Genomic DNA, 25605 nt, shown 5'->3' with positions numbered 1-25605 from the left:
AAATAGCTCCATGTGTGGATGTTCTTATTTTGGAATAAAAATGTCTTTCTCTGGTTTAACTCAATACACTTCCAAAGCAGAAAAGCGGGGACGGGGGGACTGCAGCCCACTTTGCTCTCTGCTCACCCTATGGCACTTGCATGCCCATCTGCACACCTGGCAGGTGAGGCTAGGCGGGAATTTGCCAAGGCCGCTGAGGATGTACCTAAGGCAGGGACCCCAGTATTTCTCTGTGTGCAGCCCTGCTGGGACAATTTGTATAACGGGGGGCACTGAGAGCCATTGAACCAAACAGTAAACCCTCTATATGATGGGAACCACTTCAAGCCAGGCAGTGCAGCAGCACCTCTAGCTCCACCAGCAGCTCTGTTTGTGTGTAGTAGTTATACGTTTCTGAAGCACTGGGAACCTGTTAGACGCTGAGTTGTGCCTTCAGGGCGTTCTCCTGCCTGCAGGGCAGCTCCCCGCCAGCCGGGCTGCGCTCGCGAAGAGATTCGCTGACGGGGCAGGTGCCTACTCCGGGCCGCGGCACGTTCTGAGACTAGAACGTCGGCGGCTTGCCCCCCACCCCCACGGCGGCAGGCGCAGCGGTACGTTCTCAGGAAGGACTCTCTCTTCCCCCTCCCGGCAGGCGCAGTGGTACGTTCTGAGGGCGGACGCGCAGACACTCTCTCCACCAGAGGTAGTGGTACGGCCGCAGAGGGGGGCCTGTGACTTTCCCTCCCCCAGGCGGAGGGAGACGCCATTGCAGGGTTGTTTGTGCCGCCGCCGCCGCGGGCTGGGGAGGGAGACCGCCGCGCTGTGAGCGGTGCTGAGGCTCCTGGGGACAGGGACTCTTTTCCCAGAGAGGATCATGTCCACTCCGGCCAGGCGGAGGCTCATGAGGGACTTCAAGAGGTGAGCGTCTCGCCTGGGGTGGGGCTCCCCGGGCGCGAGGTGCGTGTTGGGGTTGTGCCCTGCCGAGGGAGCACAGGGGCTCTCCTCAGCCCCCCCCCCCCCGTGGGTCTCCTTGGCGTCCCGCCATGCCCTGCGTGTAATAGCTTCCCCCCCCCCCCCCCCGGCCCGGGCAGGAGCTGCGGTGCGTGCTGGGGGAGCGGGGCAGGGGCTGCGTTGCGTGCGGTGGGGAGCGGGGCAGGAGCCCCCCGGCAGCCCCCCCGCAGGGCCGCGTACCTGTGGGGCTCGGCGGGCTACCCGGCAGCTAGCCCCTTGCTGCTGCGGGGTGGGAGCAGCTGTGGGCGCTGCCTGGCTTGGGGGTGGAAGCGCAGCGGGTTCCCCTTTCCTTTCCCACCCCGCTGCTGGGTTGGGGTCGGCGCTGGGAGCTGGGGGGGTCAGGCCCAGGGAGCGGCCGCCCGCCCGCTCGAGGCTGGCTCACAGGAGCTGCCCAGTCAAAGCCACAAGGCCTCGGGGCCTGGCGAGCTGTGCGGGCGCTGTTGCCAAGGTGTAAAGCAGGGGGCAGGCAGACCTGTCAGGTGTCTCGGGTGTCTGCCTCAGAATCGGCCTGCCATGGTCTGGAGTCCAGTAGTGACACTTGGCTCTTGTATAGCCCTCTCCAGCCACTGAGCTCAAAGGACAGGTAGGTATTGCCGTCTGTGTTGTACATGGGGAAACTGAGGCCCAGAGAGGTGAAGTGACTTGCCCAAAGTCAGTAACAGAGCTAGAGATAGAATCCAGTCTGCTGACTCCCAGTCTAGAGCCCTGTTCACTGGACTACACTGAATCCCTTAATTCTCCAATGCATCAAGTATGTGCACCAGTAAAGGGCTTCTCCATGTTCAGGATTTAATCCGCTTTATTTATCTTTGTCCCCTTTCTCCTCCCCCATGCTGGACTGTTCTTTGAAAGGGAGACTTAATAACACAGAAACAACCTTTTCGCTTTCTGGATTGTCTGCTCTCAAGGAATGCAAAAACCTCTCTTAATGCTGGTAAGAGGGCAGAATGCTGGTTTGTCAAAGCTCTGTTACTGGGGTGAGGACTACAGGACCAGCAGTCTTTTCCCCCCGTACTCCTTGGGACAGAGATGCTGAGCAAGTTTGGGTCTATATGGTAAATGCTGTTCCTACATGCACCTCTTGGAAAGAAAGTTAAGATATCCTGCCCCACTAAAGGGATTAGTTGAATCTCCGCCTCTGTAGGAAGGAGGCTGCTTTTGTTTTTGTTTAGGGTTACTTCCTCCAGAGCTCTCTGCTTCTTACTGTATGCTGACATCTGGAGGCATCTAAGGATAAAAGTCTGTGCTTATGTCTTTAAAACAATGGCCACTCTCCTTTCTCTGTCAACAGCTTGCATGAGAAATGTCCGAAGAACCTTTCATTGTATTGCCTTGGTTCTGTTAGGAAACCTGTATTATTCCTAAAAGCCACTGTATATAGACCAAACACTTAGTTACAATGTTTACAGCAGTACATTCTGATTATAGCAGAGATTCCATGATGCAATAACCCTCTAATTCAGTGGTTCTTAACCTGGGGTGCACACACCCGCAGGGGTGCAAGGTGCCCTTTCTGGGGGTGCGAGACATGCCAGATTTTTTTAAAAGGTAAATCATCTAAAACACAAATTAAGCACAGGCATGTAAGTACAACTACTTTGTTTCATCAAACCTATGTATTTATTAACATTATACATTTTTTTTAAACAATTACTGTAATATACAAACAAAAATATATCTAGGTTTAAAGAACTGACCTACTTCAATGATTTTTGATAAGGGGTGCGAGAACATATTTTGAGAACCAAAGGGGTGCAGGCTGCAGTAAAAGTTAGGAACCACTGTAATTTAAGGGAATTAGCTGTATGATGTCAATCTTTGCTTCAGGCTGGAACTTGACAGAGGAAGGAATATTGAGCCTGTAAATATTTATGCAGGTGTCAAATGCTCGTATATACGCTCTTTATTCAAAGACTTAAGTTGTTTTTTTTTAAACACCTCTGGAGATCACACATCAACATTCTCTAGTTGTTTTTTGTAACTTTTTTATGGGTGTAGAAGTGAAATGCTTAGTGAATAAAGCTAACCTTTTCAGAGATGTTCCCTCATTTTTTTGAGCCTCTGTTTTTGGGTACCTGTCTTGAGGTACTTTGCTTGGTGGTCTTCCACCCTCCTTGCCCCCATCCTCCCAGTGCTGAAGATCCACAACTCCAGCGGAAGTGAATAAAATCAATAGGTTGTTGGCAACTCTGACTTGTCTCAAGATGGGCACACAGAACTACTAAACACTTCTGGACTCATGTATATGCGATTCTGGTTGATAGTTTCAGTCGCACATTATTTTAAAATGTTTGTAAACAAGGACCTTTTTCTATACATCAGTGAAAAAAATAGTTATGTTCTGTTTAAAAAATGGTAAGTGCTGAACTACAGAGACTCTGGAACAACTGTTCCAGTTTGTCATTTAATTACATATGTATGTACAACATCTGTTATGCATGTAGAAAAGCCTTTTAAAAGCTAATTGTTATGGGCTTTAAATTGCATGCTTTGTTTCAACATGATATGAATTAATGTGGCTGATAAATTATTGGAAATGAGTCTACTTTAATAGTGTTCCTTTTTAGGTATAGGTGTATTTGCTGGTACCACAATATTACATCCGTAAACCATGGTCATATGTGTATGATATGCATTTGTAGCTTCACACAGCCTTGTAATACAATATTAAAAGCCTGATTTGAACCTACAAAGCTAGGAACCTCTGAGTTGAGCCTTAGACGCTACGTAACTCACCCATTACATCTGGATATTGCATTATTTGAGCATAACATTTTTTAGTTCCCGTTAAATGAAAATAGGATATTAAATCTTTTTGCTTGTAGTGGGTCATGTAGATGGTAAAAATTAAAGTAATTATGATACCAGTAAAAGGAATAGCTGTTAGATAAAAAATCACTGCTTCCATCTATCTATTTATTTATTGTTAAAATTGGAGGTGAAGTGGAGATTTTACATATGAGGGGAAAATTCATCTAAATAAATAGATTCCATTCCATGTTTTAATGTATCAGATATGTCATCTATCCATCTTATGCCTGGAAATTGAGATCACATATCTTTAAAATGTCAGAGTCTTCACTTAAGTGGGTGGGGAATATATTGTTTTGTTTCCTGCTTCTTTTAGGGTGACATAGCAGCCAGGACCATTCAGCTTACCTGTGCGGCTATGAAGTCTGATTACTGTTTGAATGTAAACTTGGTACAGTGACTAACAAGGTAGTGATGAGAGAGGAATTTGAGAGATTACATACATGAATACTGATTTTTGTCTTCTCTTTGAATAAAATTACAGAGAAATATTAATGTAATTACAACTTTTAGTTTTGCTTGTAGAAAAGGAATGTGAATGCTATAAATACCATATTGTTCCTAGCTCACAAATATCTCTGGACTCTGTTCAAACAAGTTAAGTTTCCAGTTCAGGCCACACCACAAATTCTCTGTAGTTAAAGACCTCCCCACAGTGCAGTGTGTGAAACTTTGTCCTGATTTAAATGCCAAACTTATCTCTGAAGTACATTTATAGAGATTAATGCTTAGGGCTTGGCATGCAATCTGGCTATCAGGTAGGAAAAAGTGACATTCCTTTTCGTCCTGGCCAAAGTGGTAGGTAGCTCATGCTGTTGACATTCAAGTTGTCTGAACTGAGCATGCTGAGAGAACAGGTTACTAGCCAAAATAGGCCTGTGTGGCCTGGCAAAATTTGGTCCATATAGTATCAAAAACATAAGAAAAACCTGATGTGTGTTCCCTTCTACTTGGTTCCAGTGTGTGCATCTGTGTGCATCACACAAATATAATTGGTTGGTTTCCACAATAGTTACAGTTTAGATGTGTCAATTTGTGGTTATAATCATTTTCTCTTCAGGACTGTAGCCAGCGGGTGTTGTTCTGAATGCTCATTTCATCATTTGCTATGTGGTATTTTAAACCAGATGTACAAGATGTTTCATAACTGCTCTTGCATTTGATGCTGTGTTCCATGCATGATGAAACATATGCTTCACTTATTTATTTAGTGCTGATCTGTCTTTATATATTGACAAAATATTTGAAGAGAAAATCCTGATCTGCATCCCTTGGTGGGCTTCTGTCTCTGGGATATTTAATGTGCATATAACACTGAAGTATGTAGTCTGTGTTCTAAACCACAGCCTGAATTCTCTAGTCTCGAAGGAGAAATGAGTACAAACTCTGGATATGCTGACACATTTCTGAGTATTATCCTGTTTTGCTTGTGTGTGTGTATGTATATGTGTGTATATATATATAATTTTAACATGTATATCTTTCCATATTCTAATTTTTTAATTGTTAGATTGCAAGAAGACCCTCCTGTGGGTGTCAGTGGTGCACCATCTGAGAATAACATTATGCAATGGAATGCAGTTATATTTGGGTAAGAGAAGACTTTTGCTCACTGTAGAGAAGATAATACTAAATCGTTAAATATAAGTTAGATAATGGCTGATTCTGTGAAAACGCTTGAGACTATGTGCGTGTACTAAGTCAAAATGCTGAGTATGAGACAAACTGGCAAAAATTAGTAAGTATATGTTTATGAGGAAAGAGGTTTGTATGGTCTATAGCCTTGAATACTGAGGCACGGTAGAGCACACAAGAAAAGCAGCTACATTTTTGTCCTGATGTAGCCTTATAATGTACATTTGCTTGTCTTTTTTTAAAATTTTGTATCCATTCATAGTGAAAGCAAGGAGATGGTTATGTTGAAGATTGGGTAGGAAAACAAGAAAAGGCAAGATTCCCCCTGAGAAGCACATAAGAATTCCATGCCCTTTGCAGATAAATTTAGATGTGTTAGCAGTGACCAGACTGGTTTACAATACAGTTCTGTGGGCAGAACTTGTCTAGTTACATTAGGTATCTCACGGATTGGGAACCAATTCGGTCTTTTATCATAAATCCTAGTACTTTGTTAGTGACCTTATTGCAGTTTTAGTGGAATCTGAATCTGCCCATTGATTCTGATCATCCCCATTTTATGAAATACAGTTATTGTCCTAGATCAATAGTTTTTAATCCAGAAATTGGATTTCTTACAAAGTTACCAGTTTAGTAGGAGAGTACTTTGGGTATCCTGGGAAATATCAAAGAATTACATCTTAATTATTTACCCCCTTCTCCCCCCTTTCCTTTTTTCATTTTTGCCTCTATTTCTGATTGAAAGGATGGGGGAGGTGTGGGTGCCTGTGTAAAAGTAGATGATATATTTATATTTGTATTTTTTATTTCTAGGCCAGAAGGTACCCCTTTTGAGGATGGTAGGTAGCTAATTTTTTTTATTCCCTTCTTCTTTTGTAAATGGCCCCAGCATTACTTTTAGGAAGGATTTTTATATTTCCTATATATAAAATGTTGGGTTTTTTTTTTTTTTTTTAGCCATAATACACACAGAGCTTAATTTTGAAATAGAAAAAGCAAGCCAACAAACAATGTGAGTTGGTAAGGGCTTGCTGTCTAACGGAGACTACAGTATTTTGACCAAAACTAGTGCCAGTGCGTTGTCTTGTCTCTAGAGTGGTTGATGAGTAACTGTAAACCTGTGAAGCAGTGGCCATATCTAGAAGTGTTTATATACAGGGAGAGTGGAATGTTCAGTAGGAGATGCTGAAGGCTAATACCATCAGACTGTTTCATGTGTCTTATGCCTAATCACAAAGAGATTTCATGCTCTCTGGTTATATAGGGCTTTGTCTTTAGCACATGATTCTGATTCACCTTTGTGTTGTTTTCATTTAAGAGCAAGAGGAAATAACCTTGAATTGATCGCTTAATGAAAAAGATCAGATTGTAAACAAACATGAAAGAACTGTATAAGTGTAATGTCTACTGTATATGCAGAAAGCGGGGTGGGTGTCAGTTAAAGAATTATTTGTCAGAAACTCATTGCAATGATCTGCAAGAAGTGGTCATTAAGAAGGGGGCTTTCTAGTTTTCTTGCAAGTGAGAAAATAGCTTAGTGGGGTCGTTTTCTTTGGGGGGGGGGGGTGAAGGGAGAGGTTGAGTAGAAGTGGATGGAAATTGGTTGAAATTGATGATATGTGGCATATATATTCACTGGTCCTTAATAAATATTTTTCAGTAAATCAGTCTCAAGTTTTAAAGGTTGAAGCCATTTCTTATAAAAATCCATCTTTTCATGTACTGGGCTCAGCCATAGTCCATTTTTAGATCAAACTCCCATAGATTTCAATGACTAAGCACTGGAAGGTCAGGCCAACTGAAGAGACTAAAATAGCTAGTGGGTGGTGATAGTGGTTATTTTTAAATTGTTGATTAATGGTGTCCATAGAAATTCAGTAGTTCTCCTTTAAAAAAAATTCTTCTTTAGAAGTGTTTGATCCAGGTGGGAAAACTCTATCTTCTGATCCACTGAATCCCCAAAACTGTCAAAACAGAACCATTTGGAAACTTTGGCTGAATAAAATGGCAGATTTACGCGGGCTCGCTCACTCGTTCTCTCTATTTTTTTTAACTATTGGACACACATAGTTGTCCAAAACTTCCTGTTATCCAAATGCAGTGTCACCTCCTCAGCATCTGGTAAATTACATAGAAAATCCTCCAGTGGTCTGAACTAAGTGTCAGTTACGATTTTTAGATAACTGAAATTGTACTCTATTTAAATAGTTGCTTTTCTGTGTATTGAGTAGGCTTATCTAAAATTTACAAAGATGCTGATGCTATTTTTGTTCATAGCAATATGTATCAGTTTTATTGGCATTTGAAATATAAATAATACGTTGTCAAGTGTTCACAAAGATGTTTTGATACAATTATAGTTACATGATGTTTGTATGTTTTTTTGGACAGGTACTTTTAAACTAATAATAGAATTTTCAGAAGAATATCCAAATAAGCCTCCAGCTGTTAGGTTTTTATCAAAAATGTTTCATCCAAATGGTGAGTATTCATACTTTTTTAGCCAAAACAAATATAGAATAGGATAGTGTGATATCACAGCCTGTGAAGCTCAGCAATGTTTAACATTTTTTTTCAAAGTAGATGTACAGTATATCAGATGTTCAGTAAAAATCCCGATGGCAGGAAAGTTAATTAGAAGAAGCTACTCCTGCATTCTGTAATCATTGTGTAGTCTTGTTAGCTAATGCAAATATTAGTCAGTGTGGAAATGAAATATCTTGGAAGACTATTGATATCCTACTCTCTTATAGCCAATGTAGGTTTCTGGGAACTTTCCATTTTAGCAAGATGCTTTATTTCTGGGTCACTTGTCTCCTGCTCTCACTAAAGTCAAACACTTAATTTTTTTCCTTCTGCTCCTTCATTTTGAGGAAGATCTTTTGGATAGTCCTTTTTACTTCCTTGTTCCACTGCACCTACCTGTGTTGAATAGTGGCAGTCTTCTGTTTGGCAGAGGAGACCTTGGTGTATTTTTTATTTTTATTTTTTACAAAGCTTACCAATGCTGGTCTTTCAGCCTGCTAGAATGATATACTCATGCTCCTAAAAACTGAATGAACTACTTCTGAAGTATTGCTGGCCTCAGCAGCAAGGGACTGAATTCAGACCCTAATACCTGTCACTAGCTACCTGAGGCTATGTCTACACTACCATGGTAAGCTGACCTAAGTTACGCAATTCCAGCTACATGAATAACATAGCTGGAGTCACTGTAGCTTAGGTCGACTTACTGCGGTGTCTACTGTGCTGGGTTGACAGGATACATTCTCCCGTTGATTTACCTTACTCCTCTCGTTCCCAGTGGAGTACTGGGGTCGACTGGAGAGCATTCTGCTGTCGATTTAACAGGTCTTCACTATACCAGCTAAATCGACCCCCGGCGCACTGATTGCCGGAGCCTCGATCTGTTGTGTAAACATAGCCTGAGTTGTGACTTCCTCTGTTGTGTGCATCTCTCCTTTGCTCTTAGTTTGTTTTTGTTTGTTTTTTCTCTGTTCCCCTTTTTCATCAGGATTACACTTGCTTTATGTGTGCATGTGTGTCACAATCCTGCACCAATTCAAGTTAGCAGGAATATTAACTTCACTGGGAGCAGGACTGGGTCCTTAGTGCTTCTCCAGTCATGCTCCAGAGACACTTCACAAGACACTTGGCCCTGGTCTACACTGGGGGGGGGGGTCGATCTAAGTTATGCAACTTCTGCTATGTGAATAACGTAGCTGAAGTCAATGTACTTAGATCGACTTACCGTGGTGTCTCCACCGCGGTGAGTCGACTGCTGCCGCTCCCGTTGACTCCTCTTGTGCCTCTCGTGGCGCTGGAGTGCAGGAGTTGACGGGAGAGTGCTCAGGGATCGATTTGTCGTGCCTAGTCTAGACGCGATAAATCGATCCCCGCTGAATCGATCACTGCCCACTGATCAGGCGGGTAGTGAAGACATACCTTTGGTGTGAGGGGTAGATGAAGTGTATTTTTCCTCCTTCTCTAAGAAGTGCAAAGGAGTGTAATTATACTTCTGCTGCTCAAGAATACTAGTGCTCCTGTTAGGCAAACACTGAGTGAAGATCGCTGGCATCACATCAGTTTGATTCAGCACTGTGGCAGATGTAGCACCAGGATGATTCTTCCATCACATGGGCCATGAGAAATGTAGGCATCCCCTACCCAAATTCAAATCTGCCTACTCATTTCTTTCTCCCCACTGTGAAACATAAAGAATTCCAGTATCTCTTTTTTAGGTACTTTATATGGTCCTTATTACCATAGTATGAGTTCCTCACAATCGTTTAACATAATTATCTTCACAACACCTCTGTGAGGTAGGGAAATACTGTTATCCCTGGTTTACAGATAGGAGACTGAGTCACAGAGAGACTAAGTGACTTGCCCAAGATCAAACAAATGGAGGAGGGAATTGAACCCAGACCTCCCACATTCCAGGCTAGAGCCCTAAGTACTGGACCATCCTTCCTCTCCTCTTATGTTACTGAAAGCAAACAAAGTATGTATTTTCCCCTAAATACAAGGTATAAAACTGGGGTTCTTACAGATTCTTACAGAAATGCTCTCCTCAGAAGTCCACTTTATTTCCCTTTTTCATGCTTCCTAAAATGTTTAGTGAAACTGAATTGTCATATTCCAATATAAATAGTGCATCCATTCATGCAGTGTTTAATCACAACAGATTAAAGATGGCCAGAGTTTTAAATAATTTCTATGTTCTGTTTACAGTTTATGCGGATGGTAGCATATGTTTAGACATCCTTCAGAATCGCTGGAGTCCAACATATGATGTTTCATCTATTTTAACTTCAATTCAGGTAATTTTTAGCAAGCTAAGTATGTGATGATTACCCTCCTTCACAAAACCAGTGACATAGACAGACAGCATCAACACCAATGAACTGTACTCAAAAGTAATCAAGAGCTTTTAAGCTTATTTCAAAGACTAATTAGTTGATGAACTATATACTCACTGTATTTCTAAGCAATAAAAATAATCCTGACAGGGAATGCTTATAGGAGGTCATTTATTTGGATTCATTTTTCTAACCATTATTATTCCAGATGGGACAGTGGGTGTCAGTAATGTTCATGTATTTAAGGCCAGGGTGTGTGTGAGAAATTTTAACTATTTTATTTTGAAGCCTATGTTTTGTTATGCTTACGAAATTGTTAGAGAGACAGTATTATTGGAATCCAGCTATTTCGACTGCATTAATTTAGGATGGAACTATTTCATATGTTAGGGTTACTTCTGTGGGAATTCTGTGCCAAAAATTAAAAATTACGTGCACAATATTTTAAAATTCTGTAAAAATCTGCATATTTTATTTGTCAAAATAACACAATGTAATCACTCCATTTTCAATTATTTTGGTATTTTATTTCAAAATACCCGTCAAGTGTGTCAACAATACACATAACAAAAGAGATTCCCTCAGGAGTAGAGAGTTAAAGAAACCCCTATGACAACTTAGTTCCAGTTGGGGGGTGCTGGAGGGGGCTGTGTGATACCCTCCTCCCCCAGTGGCGAGGCACCCCCTGACCTAGACATCCTCACCCCCAGAGCCTTTATTCTCCCAAGCTTCTTTACTGTTCCACCTGGTATGTGGTGAGGTGCAGCCCTGGTCTTCCTCACCCTTTGCCAGACCTGGGTCTCCCAGGCCCTCTCCCATCCCAGGGAGAATGAAGAGGCTGGGTGCTCCGCTCAAGAGCTGGGCTCTGCAGAGTCCAGCAGCCCCTATTGACAGCCAGCAGCTCTGCAGCCCCATTCTGTGGGGGGTGGGAAACATGAAATTCTGCATTTTGCAGTGGCACAGAATTCCCCCAGGAATATAGGGCTTGAGCTAGCTGTAGAATCAACATCCTGTTATTCCCCATGGTGATCCTTTTAATAATGAAATTACTATCTAGAACATAATGGTCCAAGTATCTCATTTTTTTTTCTTTCCCCCGTCCTCTCACAGTCTCTGCTTGATGAACCTAATCCAAACAGTCCTGCAAACAGTCAGGCAGCACAACTTTATCAGGAAAACAAACGTGAATATGAAAAAAGAGTTTCAGCTATTGTTGAGCAAAGCTGGAACGATTCATAATAGATGACTACTTTGTTAATCTTCCTCCTCATGATCATTGGGTACAATTTAACACTCAGTAGAAAGGCTACCAGAAATTTTAAGTGCCAGAAGTTCTAAGGATTTGCATACCAACATGTTTGCAAAAAAATTAAGCCCTTCAGTTTAGAAACTTTAAAAGCTTGTGTATCTTGATTAATGTACTTTTTATTGCATGGTATGAACTAAGTTATTGCTACATAAATTTGTAATATATCCTGTTTGTATTTTTTCCCAAGTGTATAATGTTGATGTGGAGTTTTCATGAAAGAATATACACATTTTGTAAATCTGTACTTTTTCAAATATTGAATGCCTTATTTTTGAATTCTTTAGATTTTTAAATTGGAGAAAAGCACTTAAAGTTTTTATATATAAATATTACATGTAAAACTGTTAAATACATAACCTCAGTGCAAGACATTCTTTTGTTACTTTCTTTTGTATCTCTTTCAAAGGGCTTAGTTTAAGTGTTGAATCTTTCTCTTGATAAATGCTAATATTATGCACTTTACAAATATGAGGAAAACTGTGCTGTGATGTGTAACTCATTAATAGTGTTCAGTGGAGACATGCTTACCTACACTGGAGCTTAATTTGGTCCTGTACGTCTTCTCGCGCGTATGAGGTAGGGAAGTATCTGCCCCATTTTACTGACTGGGAAACTGAGGCACAGATAAGTGACTTCTCCAGAGTCACACTGCACGTCAGTGGCATAGCTGCAAACAGAACCCATATCATCTGACTCTGTCCTGTGTTTTGGCCCCTAGGCCATCCTTTTTCTCACTAATATAAACTTTATTAGTATCACTGTTACATCTATAATAGGGGTCAGCAACCTTTCAGAAGTGGTGTGCCCAGTCTTCATTTATTTACTCTAATTTAAGGTTTCGCGTGCCAGTAATACATTTTAACGTTTTTAGAAGGTCTCTTTCTATAAGTCTATAATATATAACTAAACTATTGTTGTATGTAAAGTAAGTAAGGTTTTTAAAATGTTTAAGAAGCTTCATTTAAAATGAAATTAAAATGCAGGGTGGCCAGGACCCAGGCAGTGAGTGTGCCACTGCAAATCAGCTTGCGTGCCGCCTTTGGCACGTGTGTCATAGGTTGCCTACCCCAGATCTATAAGATGCTGAATAGCTTGTCACATGCAGGGAAAGTATTAATGACTTAACAGGTCTTTCACATCTCATATTAACACGTATGAAATAGGTTCACTATAACTTGATCTCTGATCATCCAAAATTGAGTAATACCTAAATAAGAGGTCTTGTGTATTACTATAGAAGTTGATACATAATAGGATATTATTATTATTATTATTATTTACTCTTAAATTGTGAATATGGAATTTTCTGAATTTTATCTAATAGATTTAGGTAATGCTTGTCAATCATGTATCACATACTATTACTGAGATGTATTTTTGATGTTTGTTTTCTAATTGTAGCCGAACAGTTGGGTCTCCTACCCATTCCAGCTAGAAAACAAACTGCAGGATGATTTCAGCGAACTACATTTTAAATATGACTGTAAAAGTGACATTGTCTAGTTCCATGTCTGTTTCTCAGAGACTCAAGATCAAATTTGTTTAGTTTACAATTAAAGTGAGGTGGGGTTTTTCTAATTGCCACTTTAATAACTTCTCCCTGCAATCGGAAAGTTAGGTTGGGTCCCTGTAATATCACATCATCTGTAATAAAGATTTTACAGGCCCTATTTTGTCCCCGGTGATACACATGCAATCTTTAGACTTCAGATTCCATCCTCCATTACCTGCGTACAGCCATGCAACCTCTAAGGGGGTTGTACAAGTATAAGGCATGACAAGAAACTGCATTTCTATCTTAGTTAACAATTTTGCTGAGGATGCACAAGCCAGCACAAACTTATTTTTATCATTAAACTAAGGACTTGTCTACACAGGGAAGTAAGTGCAAAGTAAGCTAGGGTTTGAATTTAAAGCACACTAGCTATTGCCTACCAGCTACCCATGTGGACACTTATTGTGCATTGAATGCCTGTGGGTAATTTAGCCTAATGAACTTCCAGAGTGCAGGAAGCTACTGTGCACAAAAACATTTTTAGTGTGCAGTAAGAGTGTCTACTGGGGCAGTTAGTTCAGAATAGCTAGTGTGCATCAGCTGCTGTGGACTTTTTTCCCGTGTAGACAAGCCCTTGGCATACATTGAAAATACACAGGATATCGACGCAGCAAAGGTGTTAATATTAATCACTTTGCCAAACTGCATTTTAAGGATTAATTTGTAAGACATTGTATAAATGAGTAATAAAGGGAGCAATGTAAATATATGCCAGCGTATTGCTCAATACTCCACTTGGAAAAAACCAGAAGTTTAATTTGGCCCCAGTTAGAAACTAAAAGACTCTATGAAATGCTGACCGGTAAAAGCAAGCTCTGCCTTTATTGGTACACTACTGCAGTAAACAGTTGTATTATAATTTTTCATGAACTATTTGCTGATTTTTGCGTGTATTGATATTCGATTTCAAAACTGGAACTGAAACAGTATATGCCCAACAGAGAAATGCCATCCAGTTGAATCACCTTGCTCAGCTAATTACAGTACATAATGAAAATAACTTTGTGTTGGTCATCCTTAACATTATGTGCCTCTTCCTACCTCCAACCATAGATGGAATATATTCATCCAGAATGGTTAATGAAGTTCATCTCATTGTCCTTCAAATTCTCTTCTGTGATGCATATAAAAAAATTGACAGTGGTTAGGCAGCTGGTTGACTGTGACTGCTGCTTATTGTACTGACCTGTGTTGTCTCATTTTTACCTTGAACTTCCCTCTCTAGTGCATCTGCCCGTGGTCTCTCATCTTATGCTTAAGCTCTTCAGGGCTGGGACTGTGTCTGTGTTTATATGGGGCCTGGAACAGTAGGTCTCAGATCTATGGCTGGAGCCAATCGGTGCTACTGTAATACAAATAATAACAGAACTGTGGGATGTTAAGAGAAGACTTATACTTGATCATAGATAAATTTGAGATATATCTCCACATTGGAAAAAAAGTTGTCAAATTACTGTTTCAAACACACAGCTATGACGGTAGTTCTCTGCACAGTTGTTTCTGGAGAATGTGGTGTACAGCAGGGATATTAGAAACTAAGCTCCTAAGATTGCATATATTAATTTTAAATCTTTTGAAGAACATGTTCCATTATGTTACTATAAGAGCTATTTAGATGACTAATTTATTAATGTTACTTTCCTCTATAGCCACAAGTTTAGACTAGCGCTGTGTATTTCAACTTCTTGATAAATATATGCTTTTATTTAAAACTACTGAGCAGCTTTGAGGAATGGGAATGTTTTGAATTTTCCATCCCCAGAAGCTCTTGATACAATCTGCTGCTTAAACAGATTGTTTATAGTCTTTGTAACTCAGGTGACTGATTTAAGCAAGAATATTAAAGAAAGATGAATGTACAGAAGTTGGATTTTGTGCGAGCCCATTGCAAAGATAACAGTAGTTTTACTTTCTGACTACTCTCCAAACATGGTCTTTGTTGTGTTTCTGGTAACATTGCATAGCTATGAGCAGTACTTGTGGACTGAGATATACAAGTACAAGTGTCACTCTAGCAACTTTTATATTAGCAGACGTGCCAGATAATTTAGGCCTGCTCATACAATCACTGAAGGAGAGGTTCGGTGTTGCAGAAGCAGATCCTTAACCCTTAGGAAACTGGCCAGTTCCCATGGGGTTGCAATGTGAGCAATAGGGCTTTAGGGCACCATAGTACAGATGAGGCTAGGTATCTTTCTGCTGGAAGGAGGGGCTAGCTGAGGCCTCCTGCCTCAAGGGAGTCACACTCTTCCTTCCCCTCCCCTTCTTGGGGATATTCCCTCTCCTCAGCTAACCTTCTCTATGAGATGCCTTTCCTTCCACCAGTGTAGCAGGGGAAAGGTGGCACTGGTCTGCAGCAGTGAGTGAGGTGGGGCTGGACGTTTCCTTACATGGAATCTGGATCAGCTCTGGGAGGAAAAACAGGATGGTTGCTGAGAGCAGGTAGGTGCTGTTTGGTGGTGAGAGGAAATGAGAATGAGTACTGTTCTAGTGGTCATGACAGGGATAGAAAGATAAGGAAGCCCTCATTTTTTATGAGGGAAGGCTGAAATGGGGTGATGTGCCTAAGACAAGTATCTATCACCTCAGTGTACTTATTCTTAAGGGTGCTGAGTGGGGACAGCAGCTTTTCATGGCTTGGGTAAATAGAGATCATTACAACTTCCCCTCTCCGGCTGGTGCAGTGAGAGCTTCCCCTCCTCTGTCTACTGTAATCTGCTTAAGAGTAGTTATTTCTTTCAACACTTGGCTGAGAGAGATCATTGCTCATAGTTGCTTGAAATTGATATTTCTGAATTCTGATTTGCGCATTAGTACAGTGGTGTTTTATCTTTCTGCATTTTGTTTTAAAGGAATAGTAATTTGAAGGGATGTAGAATGAAGATCTTTAATTTTGTCCTTCCACTTAAAAGTCCTTCCCTGTTGCTAGTCTAAACTCACTGTACCAACTTTAGTAACCACTTTTCAGCTGCAACTTTCTACATTGCAACTGAAGCACGAAAAAAGGGAAAATATAAAATTATTACAAAAAACATGACTTTCTAAAAAGGTGGTCACATGACTGTGTTAAATAATGCTGACCTCCTCTAGTGGAAAAGTCATAAATATACTCGCTGCAGGTTTCCGTTCTGATAAGCCAGGTGCAAGAGTGAGTAATTAGGCAGAAATGTATGGGATATCTAGGGAAGAATATTTTTGGGAAGCAAAGTCTTCAGTTCCCAAAGTCCAGGACACACACTGTCAATGTAGTTCTGCAACTCAAAGGTAAGCAGAAAGAAAAGGAGTACTTGTGGCACCTTAGAGACTAACCAATTTATTTGAGCATAAGCTTTTGTGAGCTACAGCTCACTTCATCGGATGCATACTGTGGAAAATACAGACGATATTTTATACACACAAGCCACGAAAAAATGGGTGATTATCACTACAAAAGGTTTTCTCTCCCCCCACCCCACTCTCCTGCTGGTAATAGCTTATGTAAAGTGATCACTCTCCTTACTCACTCTAAGGTGCCACAAGTACTCCTTTTCTTTTTGCAAATACAGACTAACACGGCTGTTACTCTGAAAGGTAAGCAGAACACTAGCCACTTCATAAGAAAGTGAGTGCAAACAATAATACAAATTAAAATGTGTTTATTTCCACACAGCTTTTTGTAAGATGGCTGCTACTCCTTAATAGAGTCCCCAAAGCCATTGGGAAATACATACAAAGTAATAAACTGTTGTAAAACACTTAGGGCCCAATCCTGCAATTGTTCTGAACATACAGCTCCCACTTCTAGGAGGTATGCATGCAGAAAGATATCTTCAAAGGAATAACTTAGTGGTCTAAATGTCAGATGCTTCAGAATAGATTCTTTGCATCCATAAGTTTAAATGCTGGCTGGATTTAATTTTCAAAGGTAGATAAAAGCAGTACCATGCCAAGTATGTATATACACACTAGATAGTGTGACTTCACTGGTACTATTAACGCATGTAACGTTACTTGTGTGCCTAAATGATTACAGGATCAGAGCCACAGTTTGTAGCTCATTGGCCAAACCTATTCACTAGTTGTACAGTACTAAATATTTTCAGGAGACTTTTTACATTATTACAAAAGCTTGCAGTGATGGTCAGTCAGCGTTCTTGCATGACTTCCACTTAATAAAACATTGCACGTAATGTGTGTTGCACTTGCAATGATCTATGGCCAAACCCAGCCTCCACAGTCATTAACAAACCGACTATGTACAGCTTTAGAAATAGAACTCTGGACCTTTAGTATCAAATGGGAGAACCAGCTTCCCTAAAGGGGCAACCAAAGGAAATAATGCAGCAGCCTTAATGTTCTGTCAAGTGCACAACAGGTGTGATACTACACACTGTTAGCTACTGTATGAGGGGATATCAGTGCTCCACATTAACTTCTGGAAAATATGGGCATAATGCAATACATTTACAGTGTCTTAACCAGAGTTTAGGCACATAAAGCAGTTCAGTGTAACCTCCGCTCAGAAAAGAGACATTGTAAAAGAAACTGAAGCTGTTTCTTTCTAATGCAACTTTAAGCTTTTGCTGTCTGCCCAGCTTTGAGCGAGAGAACATGATACAAAGGGAAGAATTCTGCTGCCACAACAGAGCGAAGAGGCTGAAAATCAGCTCTAGTTAATAAGTATAGAAACTCGAAGTAAGCTGCAATAAACTAATTTAAGAGGTATGCATGCTTTTTCAGAGTGCAGTTCTCCTTCCACTTTAAACATGTTTTACACCTCAGTATTTCATCCAAGTGTGGTTAGCAGTTGGCCAGAGCAGCAGTTCTCTGCTATATATTATCCATTTTCCTTTTATTGTCCCTGGGATACCCTCATAAGTTGAAGCTGGTAGCTCATTCAGATTATTCAAAGCATTCTTGGAACTCTAGTAAATCTTAATAAACCAAACCTACTGTTTATTACACCCAGCTGAGCACTGCCATATTAAACATGGGTGATGAGTATAAAGAGGGCTTGGTAAAGCCCCATGGAGGGGCTAATGACATTTCCATTCATTGGAGATTTGAAATTTGACTAGAATTTTTTTTCATTTTAGACCATGGCCCTTTTATTCCTACTAGCCCCTGCTTCCCTATTATCTTGACATTGATCAGATTCTTAAACACAATAGAAAAATGTTCATCAGTTCCTACTGTTCTTGGTTTGGCCCCCGATGTGGGGGGGACGGGACCTATGCCTTCACAAAATAGGTAAAATCAAAAGCTTGTTCTACTCAGCATTTTAACATTTCTTACATTGTTTCAATAGGACCTCCACTTATACCATGACTTTGATGCAATGTTATAAATGCAAGAGCATCATATGTATGTCAACTATTGTGTTAAGAACACAAGACTGGGAGTCAGCAGATCTGGGTTCTGTTTCCAGCTTTGACACTGGCCCTCTCTGAACCCTGGTCTACACCAGGAACTTATATCAACATAGCTGTCTCTCTCAGGGGTGTGAAAAGAGACATCTATGCCAGCCTAACCCCCAGTGTAGGCAGCGCATTCGCAGAGAATTCTTCCATGGACCTAGCTACCACCTCTCTGGGAGGTGGATAACCTATGCCAAAAGGAGAAATCCTCCTATCAGCATAGGTAGCGTCTACGCTGAAGCGCTGCAGTTGTGCCACTCTAGTGGTTTAAATGTAGGCATATACTGAGACCTTGATCAAGTCACTTAATCCCCTCAGACTGAGTAGCTTAATTAGCTAATGTCTAAAGCACATTCAGAGAAACAGACGAAAATCAAAAAAGCACAAAATAGCCTTCTTCTAAAATGTCTGGTTAATACTTGCAAATCATGACACCGTAATTGAGTTGAAAGTTTGCTATCCAAAACTGTATTTAACACAGCTGAAAAATACATCAAACCCAGACTTAGGGTACAAGGTATCAGCAAATTTGAGAGATTTTAACCTTTAGAAGCTACAGGCTCTAGGTCATCACTCCTCCCTCTCTCAAGGCATAGCACAACCCCCAGACAGTGATCTATCCCTTCCCCACAAGGAAGCTTGACCCTACTCAACCAAATTCTAATATAGAATATTTTATACTGTTATCACACCTTCCATCAGAATCTCAAAGCACTTTACAAACATTAATGAATTAACCGTTACAATCCCCTTGTCAGATAAACAAGTACTATCCTCATTTGTGTCTCAGTTTCCCAATCTGTAACAGAGACAGGAAGTGATTTTACCTGGTGCCACATGGCAACCTGGATTTCCTGACTTGGAGGTCTGTGCTTCGGCCACTATGTCATCCTTCCTCTCCTTCAGCCCAACACAAGCTTTGTGGACATGGGCTACAGAGTCCAGCCTCACCAGCTGCCCCTCGCTATTCACAATCACTTTACTGACTCAAGTCCAATAGGTTTGCATGCAGTCTCTAGACACAGAAGTTCAGATATAGGGGGGGTGACATCCTAGCTCCACTGAAATCAGTGAGGCCAGGACATTAACTTTTCTTTTAAATATGCATTTTGTAATTGTGTGTGTTGATTTAAAACATCAGTTTGAAAAAACATTGGCAATAGCAAGAGTTATTCGATGTAGAAGTGGCGCTACTGACACCAATACCCATGTACTCTGTGTAAACTGATGTAGTCTTCCCAAGTCTGCAGGCAGCCTGAACATGAAATTTGAATTCTCATTTATGTCAGTGGGGTGTTAGCTCTGAAAACTACTGATAATTTAAATGTCAGCAGCTAACTACTTCACTGCTGATCAAATGAGCAGAACAATTCAGCGACTGTGCTGATTGCAGAATCCCAAACTGCCTCCTTTTGCGTATCTAGATTTTAAAAGCCCCAACACTCCCTACCCCAACACGCAAAATCCTCCAGCTTCCCATTACTTCTCTGATACAATTATACATTGGTCAGTACAGTCTGTAGTATACTGAAAATGCAGGGACAAACAAAATAAATTGAATATCAAAACAACACGAGTTACTGTAGTGATTGTATTCATTTTTATATTTAATGCAATAAAACATTAATTCAGTTTTAAATGTAAATAAAGCTACTGCAGAATGTCCAGTCTGCGGTGCCACAAAACCCATGGAGCTTGCTGCACTATTAAGGTCCAGAGCACAAAGGATCTTGACCTCATTTATGAAATGGCTACTGTAACTCCATGGTGATTGGAAGGGGCTTTCCAGAAAGGCCATTTATCAGTGGAGGCAATGCTTTTGGTAACTGATCTGATTACCAGTCTGGCACTTACACTATTTAAGCCTCTGTTCAGATGAGATCTTCAGCATTTCCCCTGACATTTCCCAGAGATTACAAGATACATGTGAACAAATCTATGGCAACTGTTATTCATTTGGAAGTTTACTAATTTAAAGTATGCTGGGCCCTTGATTCCAATGGGCTTTGGATCAGATCCTGACAGAACAGCAGTAGATATGTTTTATCTAAATAAACTTTCGAGAGAGGGAATTCACTTTACATGAAAGGAACATGGTTTTATTGCTAAAAATCAAAAGACAGTTATCCAGATTTCATGATTGAAATTTTAATTCCAGTGACTGAATGGAGATACAGTTATTAGGCCTTCTAAAGACTTTAAAAATGTGGCATAAAACACTTAAAAATAAAGACTTTTAAAAAAAGAATATTCTGTGTTACTTTTAGACTCCTAGGGTTCCCCTGCAGTAGAGAGAAACTCTGGGGAAGAGTGATGCAGGTATGCAAAGGGGAAAATCAGCTAACTGGGACATTTACCATCACCATAGACCCATCTAAGTTGCATGTCAGAAAAGGGGAAGAGCAGGGTAATGGCCTCTTTGTGTGCCATGCCCTCCCTTTCCCGTTACACGGAATGAAACCCGGGTAAAAACAATATTAGTCAATGCTCAAAACAGCCTTATAACATCCCCTTACTTTCAACTGAGAGTGAAGTGAGAGCTCCTGCTTTCCTAACTGGGTGTGTCCTTTGAGGCAAGTATTCCCCGTGGCCTCACATCCTAAATTGGACTCATTGGTCATTACACAGAATTGTCCTCAAACAGAAGAGGGGATGCTACAGCTCCCAAGCCCTCTCCCCTCTTTTCTGGGAGTTATTACTCTTCCCTGTCTTCATATAAGAGGGGAAAATATAGTCCATCATATCTTTTTCTTTGCTCTACGAATCAATGAGTTGTAAAATAGTTTAAAAACCTGATTCTCTCATTTTAAAAAGCTTTGGAAGTGGATATCCATCATCATAATGGCACAAAGTTTTTTAAGAAATCCTTTCCCTAGGGTCCAGCATAGGGAGTCGTTTTAGAAACAGTATAGTCAATTAACACTGAGTCCTCCACATAAATTGATCCTGTGTCATGACAAAAATTTGAGACCTCCTCTTCTCACGTACTAATGCTGATGCTAAAAATAAAGAGAAAACAAATTATGTATTTGTAATATGGAAATGCTCATGGCAGTAAAAGCAAATGATACTTGAATTTTTACTCCAGTGAAATATTAGGTAGAAAGAAGATATGAGTACTTGATATCTTGCAACAGAAAATTCTGTAGAATACAGCTAGTATCTATTTCTTGTTATCCACAAGCCAGAGCAAATTTAGTTTACATCTGCTGGCAATAATCAAAATACTTAAAATAAAATCTTACTCCAAAACAGTTAGCAATACAGTTACTTGAATGGTTAGAGTGTTCTAAATTAAAAATAGCAAAACCTATAGAGCGATTTTCAAATTTGGCTGTAGTGCTGAATAAAGTAATTGTGGGATCTGAACTTTATTCATTTCTGAATGTAACACTCTCTAACTGTAAAAGTACGGCCACCAAGAAAGTAAAACAAACAACCTGCTCAACATTTTTTGGCACTGAATGAAAATTTACATTCTGTTTTAAACAGCATGAAGAACTCACACTGACTTTTACCTATATTAGCTTTAGAGGATTTCCTTAGCATAATAGAGTACAAGACTTACACAAAACCTACTTTATTACTTCCTAGTGTAACTTCTTGTAGAGTTTTCAAGGAATAGTTTTATTTAATCCCCATTAAATAAGAAAAAAGTGCATCCATGTGCACCTGTGTGTGTGCGTGTGTACACACACACACACTTCAAGACCAAACTCTGTGTATGTGATTTTGCAAGCAACTAGATTTTAATAATCCAAATTGTTTAGATTTGCATTTTAAATTATAATTTAACTCCCTGTAAAGCCCAGAACCAACTTTGGGAGATAAAAGCCCAAGTATTTTCAGCATGACCATATAAAAATGTCATTTAATAAGATTTGGAATCCCCTCTTCATCTGGTTATATATCCAAAATGTATCAAACAACTAAGAGAACAAAGAAATCATAGCCATTAAAATTATATCTATCTTTTAAAATCCCAGTTATCTCACGGTAACTGCCCACTTAGGAGTTTGCTATCCTAGAAAATGATAAAAATACAGGAGATCTCCACCAAAAATGACCCCCATTTTCAGAATACAACAATTTGGAACCATTTTATTAATGAGAAAACACTTTTTGTATCTTACAGTACCTCATTTAACAACACCAAAAGTATTTAGAGTCACAATATTAATAGGCTTTGAGTGTGGAAAATAAAGCTTCCAAAATCGACATGAAGAACAACTGCATATCTACTTAGGGCCTCTAAATGTTGTCTAAAAGAGCAGCGATTTCAATTGTTTCCCCTAGTGGGAAGATATGTTACCATTATTTATTTGTTTGTCTTTTCCTTAAAAAAAAAAAAAAAAAAAGCTAAATTGAGTTTAAAAAAACCTGAGCCATAATTTAAATTTGGTGATTCAAACTCTGCCTGAAAAGAATACGCAGCTGTTTCTATGGCACAGAGGTTTATTAGTTTGTTTTGGGGTTTTAGTACTTGGTTGTCACAGTACTTTCATTTATAGATCTACTTCTCATCTAGTTGTAAGGGAGATATACTAGCATTCCAGCTCACCCACACCCCAGCCAGATCACACTAATGCCTTGATCTTGCAAACACTGGCATATGTGCTTAACTTTAAGCACATCATAGTTCCTGAAGTCAATGGGACTATTTACGTGCTTAAAGTTAAACATATGCACTAGTGTTTCAGGATTGGGGCCTTAAGCCTTTGGGAATTAGCTTCTCATCACAGTACTTTTTGGATTACATAGCACTTGCAAAGATGGTGATACAATTCTTCCAGAGAAATACATAAAGATGAAATTAGTGGTTTCTAATTAGGAGAATGGATAATAAAAATGCTTTTTAATAAACTGTAGAGGTACATTTGACCAACGTTTCCTTAGTAACTAAAACTGAAAAGCAACTGTTGCAAATATGCTAGTAGCTCCACCACCAACGTATAACTGATCCATGTGTAATATACTTCTGGGATATTGTTATTAAGAACGCTGTAAGAAGCATAAGAATGAGAGAAGAGATTTTAGAGTAGTAAAGCAGAACTCTTAGGAAAAAGTACTTGGCATATTTTTCTCGAGACTTATTGGTTCTGTACATCGCACCAACCTGGAAATTTGACATAGTATCATCCTCACAAAGCAAGTTCTGAAATTCTAAACTGAAGAGTTACCTTTTTCATTATTTCATCTCGCGTAGTAAACTGTGGTGCACCTTCAACTTCAATCCCCTCAGCCATTTCTGTTACCTTGTCTAAAAGGTCTTTGCTGTAACTATAATAAAGATAAATGCCTGTGAAAAATTACCAATCCCACATTAAGAAACCGCAGTGCACTGTATTATAAAACTAACCCTCAAATGTCTCAGTATGGCAAGGACATCTGTTCAGATCAGTTATAAAGCTGATTGAAACGTGCATCTCTCAACCTGTGTGGATCGATCAAAATTTAAATACATATAGTTTTTGTGCACAGGTGTTGCATACTAGTTCTGCAGCAGCACAGTGTTGAAACCAAAGTTATACAACTTAATAACATAACCTTTTGCACATTTACACAGACACAGCAATGTTGGTCATGGTTTTTAGACAAAAAGTTTTCCTTGCAGTGTTAGCTCAAGATATAACTCAAGCATTGCCTCTAACCAAACTCCTGTCCACACACACAAGTCTCCAGCTCACGTTAAGGAGTTCAACTTGTGGATGCATACTGAAGCTTGGATCCTGCTAACACTGGAGCTCATAATGCAGTGCTGACTCAGCTGTGTGCTAATCCAGTCACTCCGTGCTGCAATGTGTTGTTTTGCAATGTGATGCTCTCACTGGAGCTAGACTAACCCGAGGCATTAATTCAATTTAACACTACAAGGGCCACTAAAAAAAGCTGTAGGGTTTTTTTTTCTTGGAGGTAACTAATGCGCATGAGCAATCCCGAGGTAAACACACACTGAAGGCACAAGGTGCTTTAGTTCTACAGCAAGATAAACTCTCCCTCGCCTGGGGCTGATCTCAGCAAGTTTGCCTTGATGTGGTAAAACTGAAGTGCCTTCGTGCTGTCTTCAGTGTGCGTTTCCCTGGGGGTTGCTCACACACGTTAGTTACCCCCCCCGCCGCCCCCAGGTAAACCCGCCCACCCCTTCTGGGCAGCGAAGGGGTGCTCGGAGACGTTCAGACCCAGGAGGCGCGTTGATGGCTGGAGAAGGGAGTGTACAGGGGTCTCTCCTTGTCCTTCCCCTACAGGGAAGGAGAATGGAGGAGGCAGGATGGAGCAGCTAACTTCTCCCAAGGACTCTCCACCTGAGCCCGGGAGTGGGTTCAGTGGGCTGTTTCTGCCAGCAGGGAGAGCTGGTTGCCCTTGGAAGGGGGAAGCAGAACCTGCCTCCAGCTCTCTACAGGTTCGGGATGGGTCACTCTCACTAGCCCTGCACCTGCGGCCGGGGCGGGGTCACTGCCACTTGGGGCGGGGTTAGCGGCCCGCACCTGCAGCCCAGGAAGAGGTGGTTGGCCCACACCATGGAGAGCGAGAGCAGGTGGTCGATGCGGCCGGCGGGCCAGGGCGCTTCCCCCGCCCAGTCCGGGGGCAGGTTCCGCAGGATGAACTCGCGGCGGGCCTGCCAGTGCCTCTCGTTCTCCGAGTAGGAGCGGAATCGCTCGGGAACCTCGGCCTCTTCCACCTCCCCCACCATCCCGGCTACCACTGACCCACAATGCAGCGCGCGCCGGAAGCGGCTACCACCGACCTCCGGAAGCGTCAGGCTAGAGCGGCCCCCGAGCAATTCTGCTCTGACTGGCGCACTCGACTACGCTGGAAGACCTCGGCGCGGGTGGCTGATTTGCTGCGCCCGCCCCCGCGCTCACGAGCCCCGTTGCTGAGAGGCCCCCTTGAGTTGGGGGTGGGGTTACCCAGAAGCCGGGGCTAGGTTACTCCAGACACTATACCCAGGCCCCCACCCCAGGGCCTGGCTTCCCCCAGCGCGGGCCGGAGCCCTGCGTCTCAGCAGACCCTGAGCCGGGGAAGCCAGGCCCGCTAGTGGAAACTGGG

General features: G+C 41.1%; 2 protein-coding genes across 2 annotated transcripts; one reads left to right on the top strand and one right to left on the bottom strand.

Annotated features, from left to right (window-relative positions):
• Positions 1-652: 652 nt before the first annotated feature.
• On the top strand, positions 653-12749 carry UBE2B (ubiquitin conjugating enzyme E2 B). The gene is made up of 6 exons (XM_074962083.1): positions 653-897; positions 5312-5392; positions 6250-6275; positions 7828-7917; positions 10171-10259; positions 11409-12749. The coding sequence occupies exons 1-6, from the start codon at positions 854-856 to the stop codon at positions 11535-11537; spliced, it is 459 nt and encodes a 152-aa protein (XP_074818184.1). The 5' UTR covers positions 653-853; the 3' UTR covers positions 11538-12749.
• Positions 12750-20237: 7488 nt separating this feature from the next.
• CDKN2AIPNL (CDKN2A interacting protein N-terminal like) lies at positions 20238-25325 on the bottom strand. The gene is made up of 3 exons (XM_074960446.1): positions 25044-25325; positions 23739-23838; positions 20238-21557 (listed from the first exon to the last, which is right to left on the bottom strand). Exons 1-3 carry the CDS (start codon positions 25247-25249, stop codon positions 21546-21548), a joined length of 318 nt encoding a protein of 105 aa, XP_074816547.1. The 5' UTR covers positions 25250-25325; the 3' UTR covers positions 20238-21545.
• Between the last annotated feature and the right edge of the window lie 280 nt (positions 25326-25605).

The sequence above is a fragment of the Natator depressus genome, chromosome 8 (genome assembly GCF_965152275.1).
Source record: "Natator depressus isolate rNatDep1 chromosome 8, rNatDep2.hap1, whole genome shotgun sequence".
In the NCBI taxonomy this organism is placed as follows: Eukaryota; Metazoa; Chordata; order Testudines; family Cheloniidae; genus Natator; species Natator depressus.
This window is presented reverse-complemented; position numbering and strand designations above follow the sequence as displayed.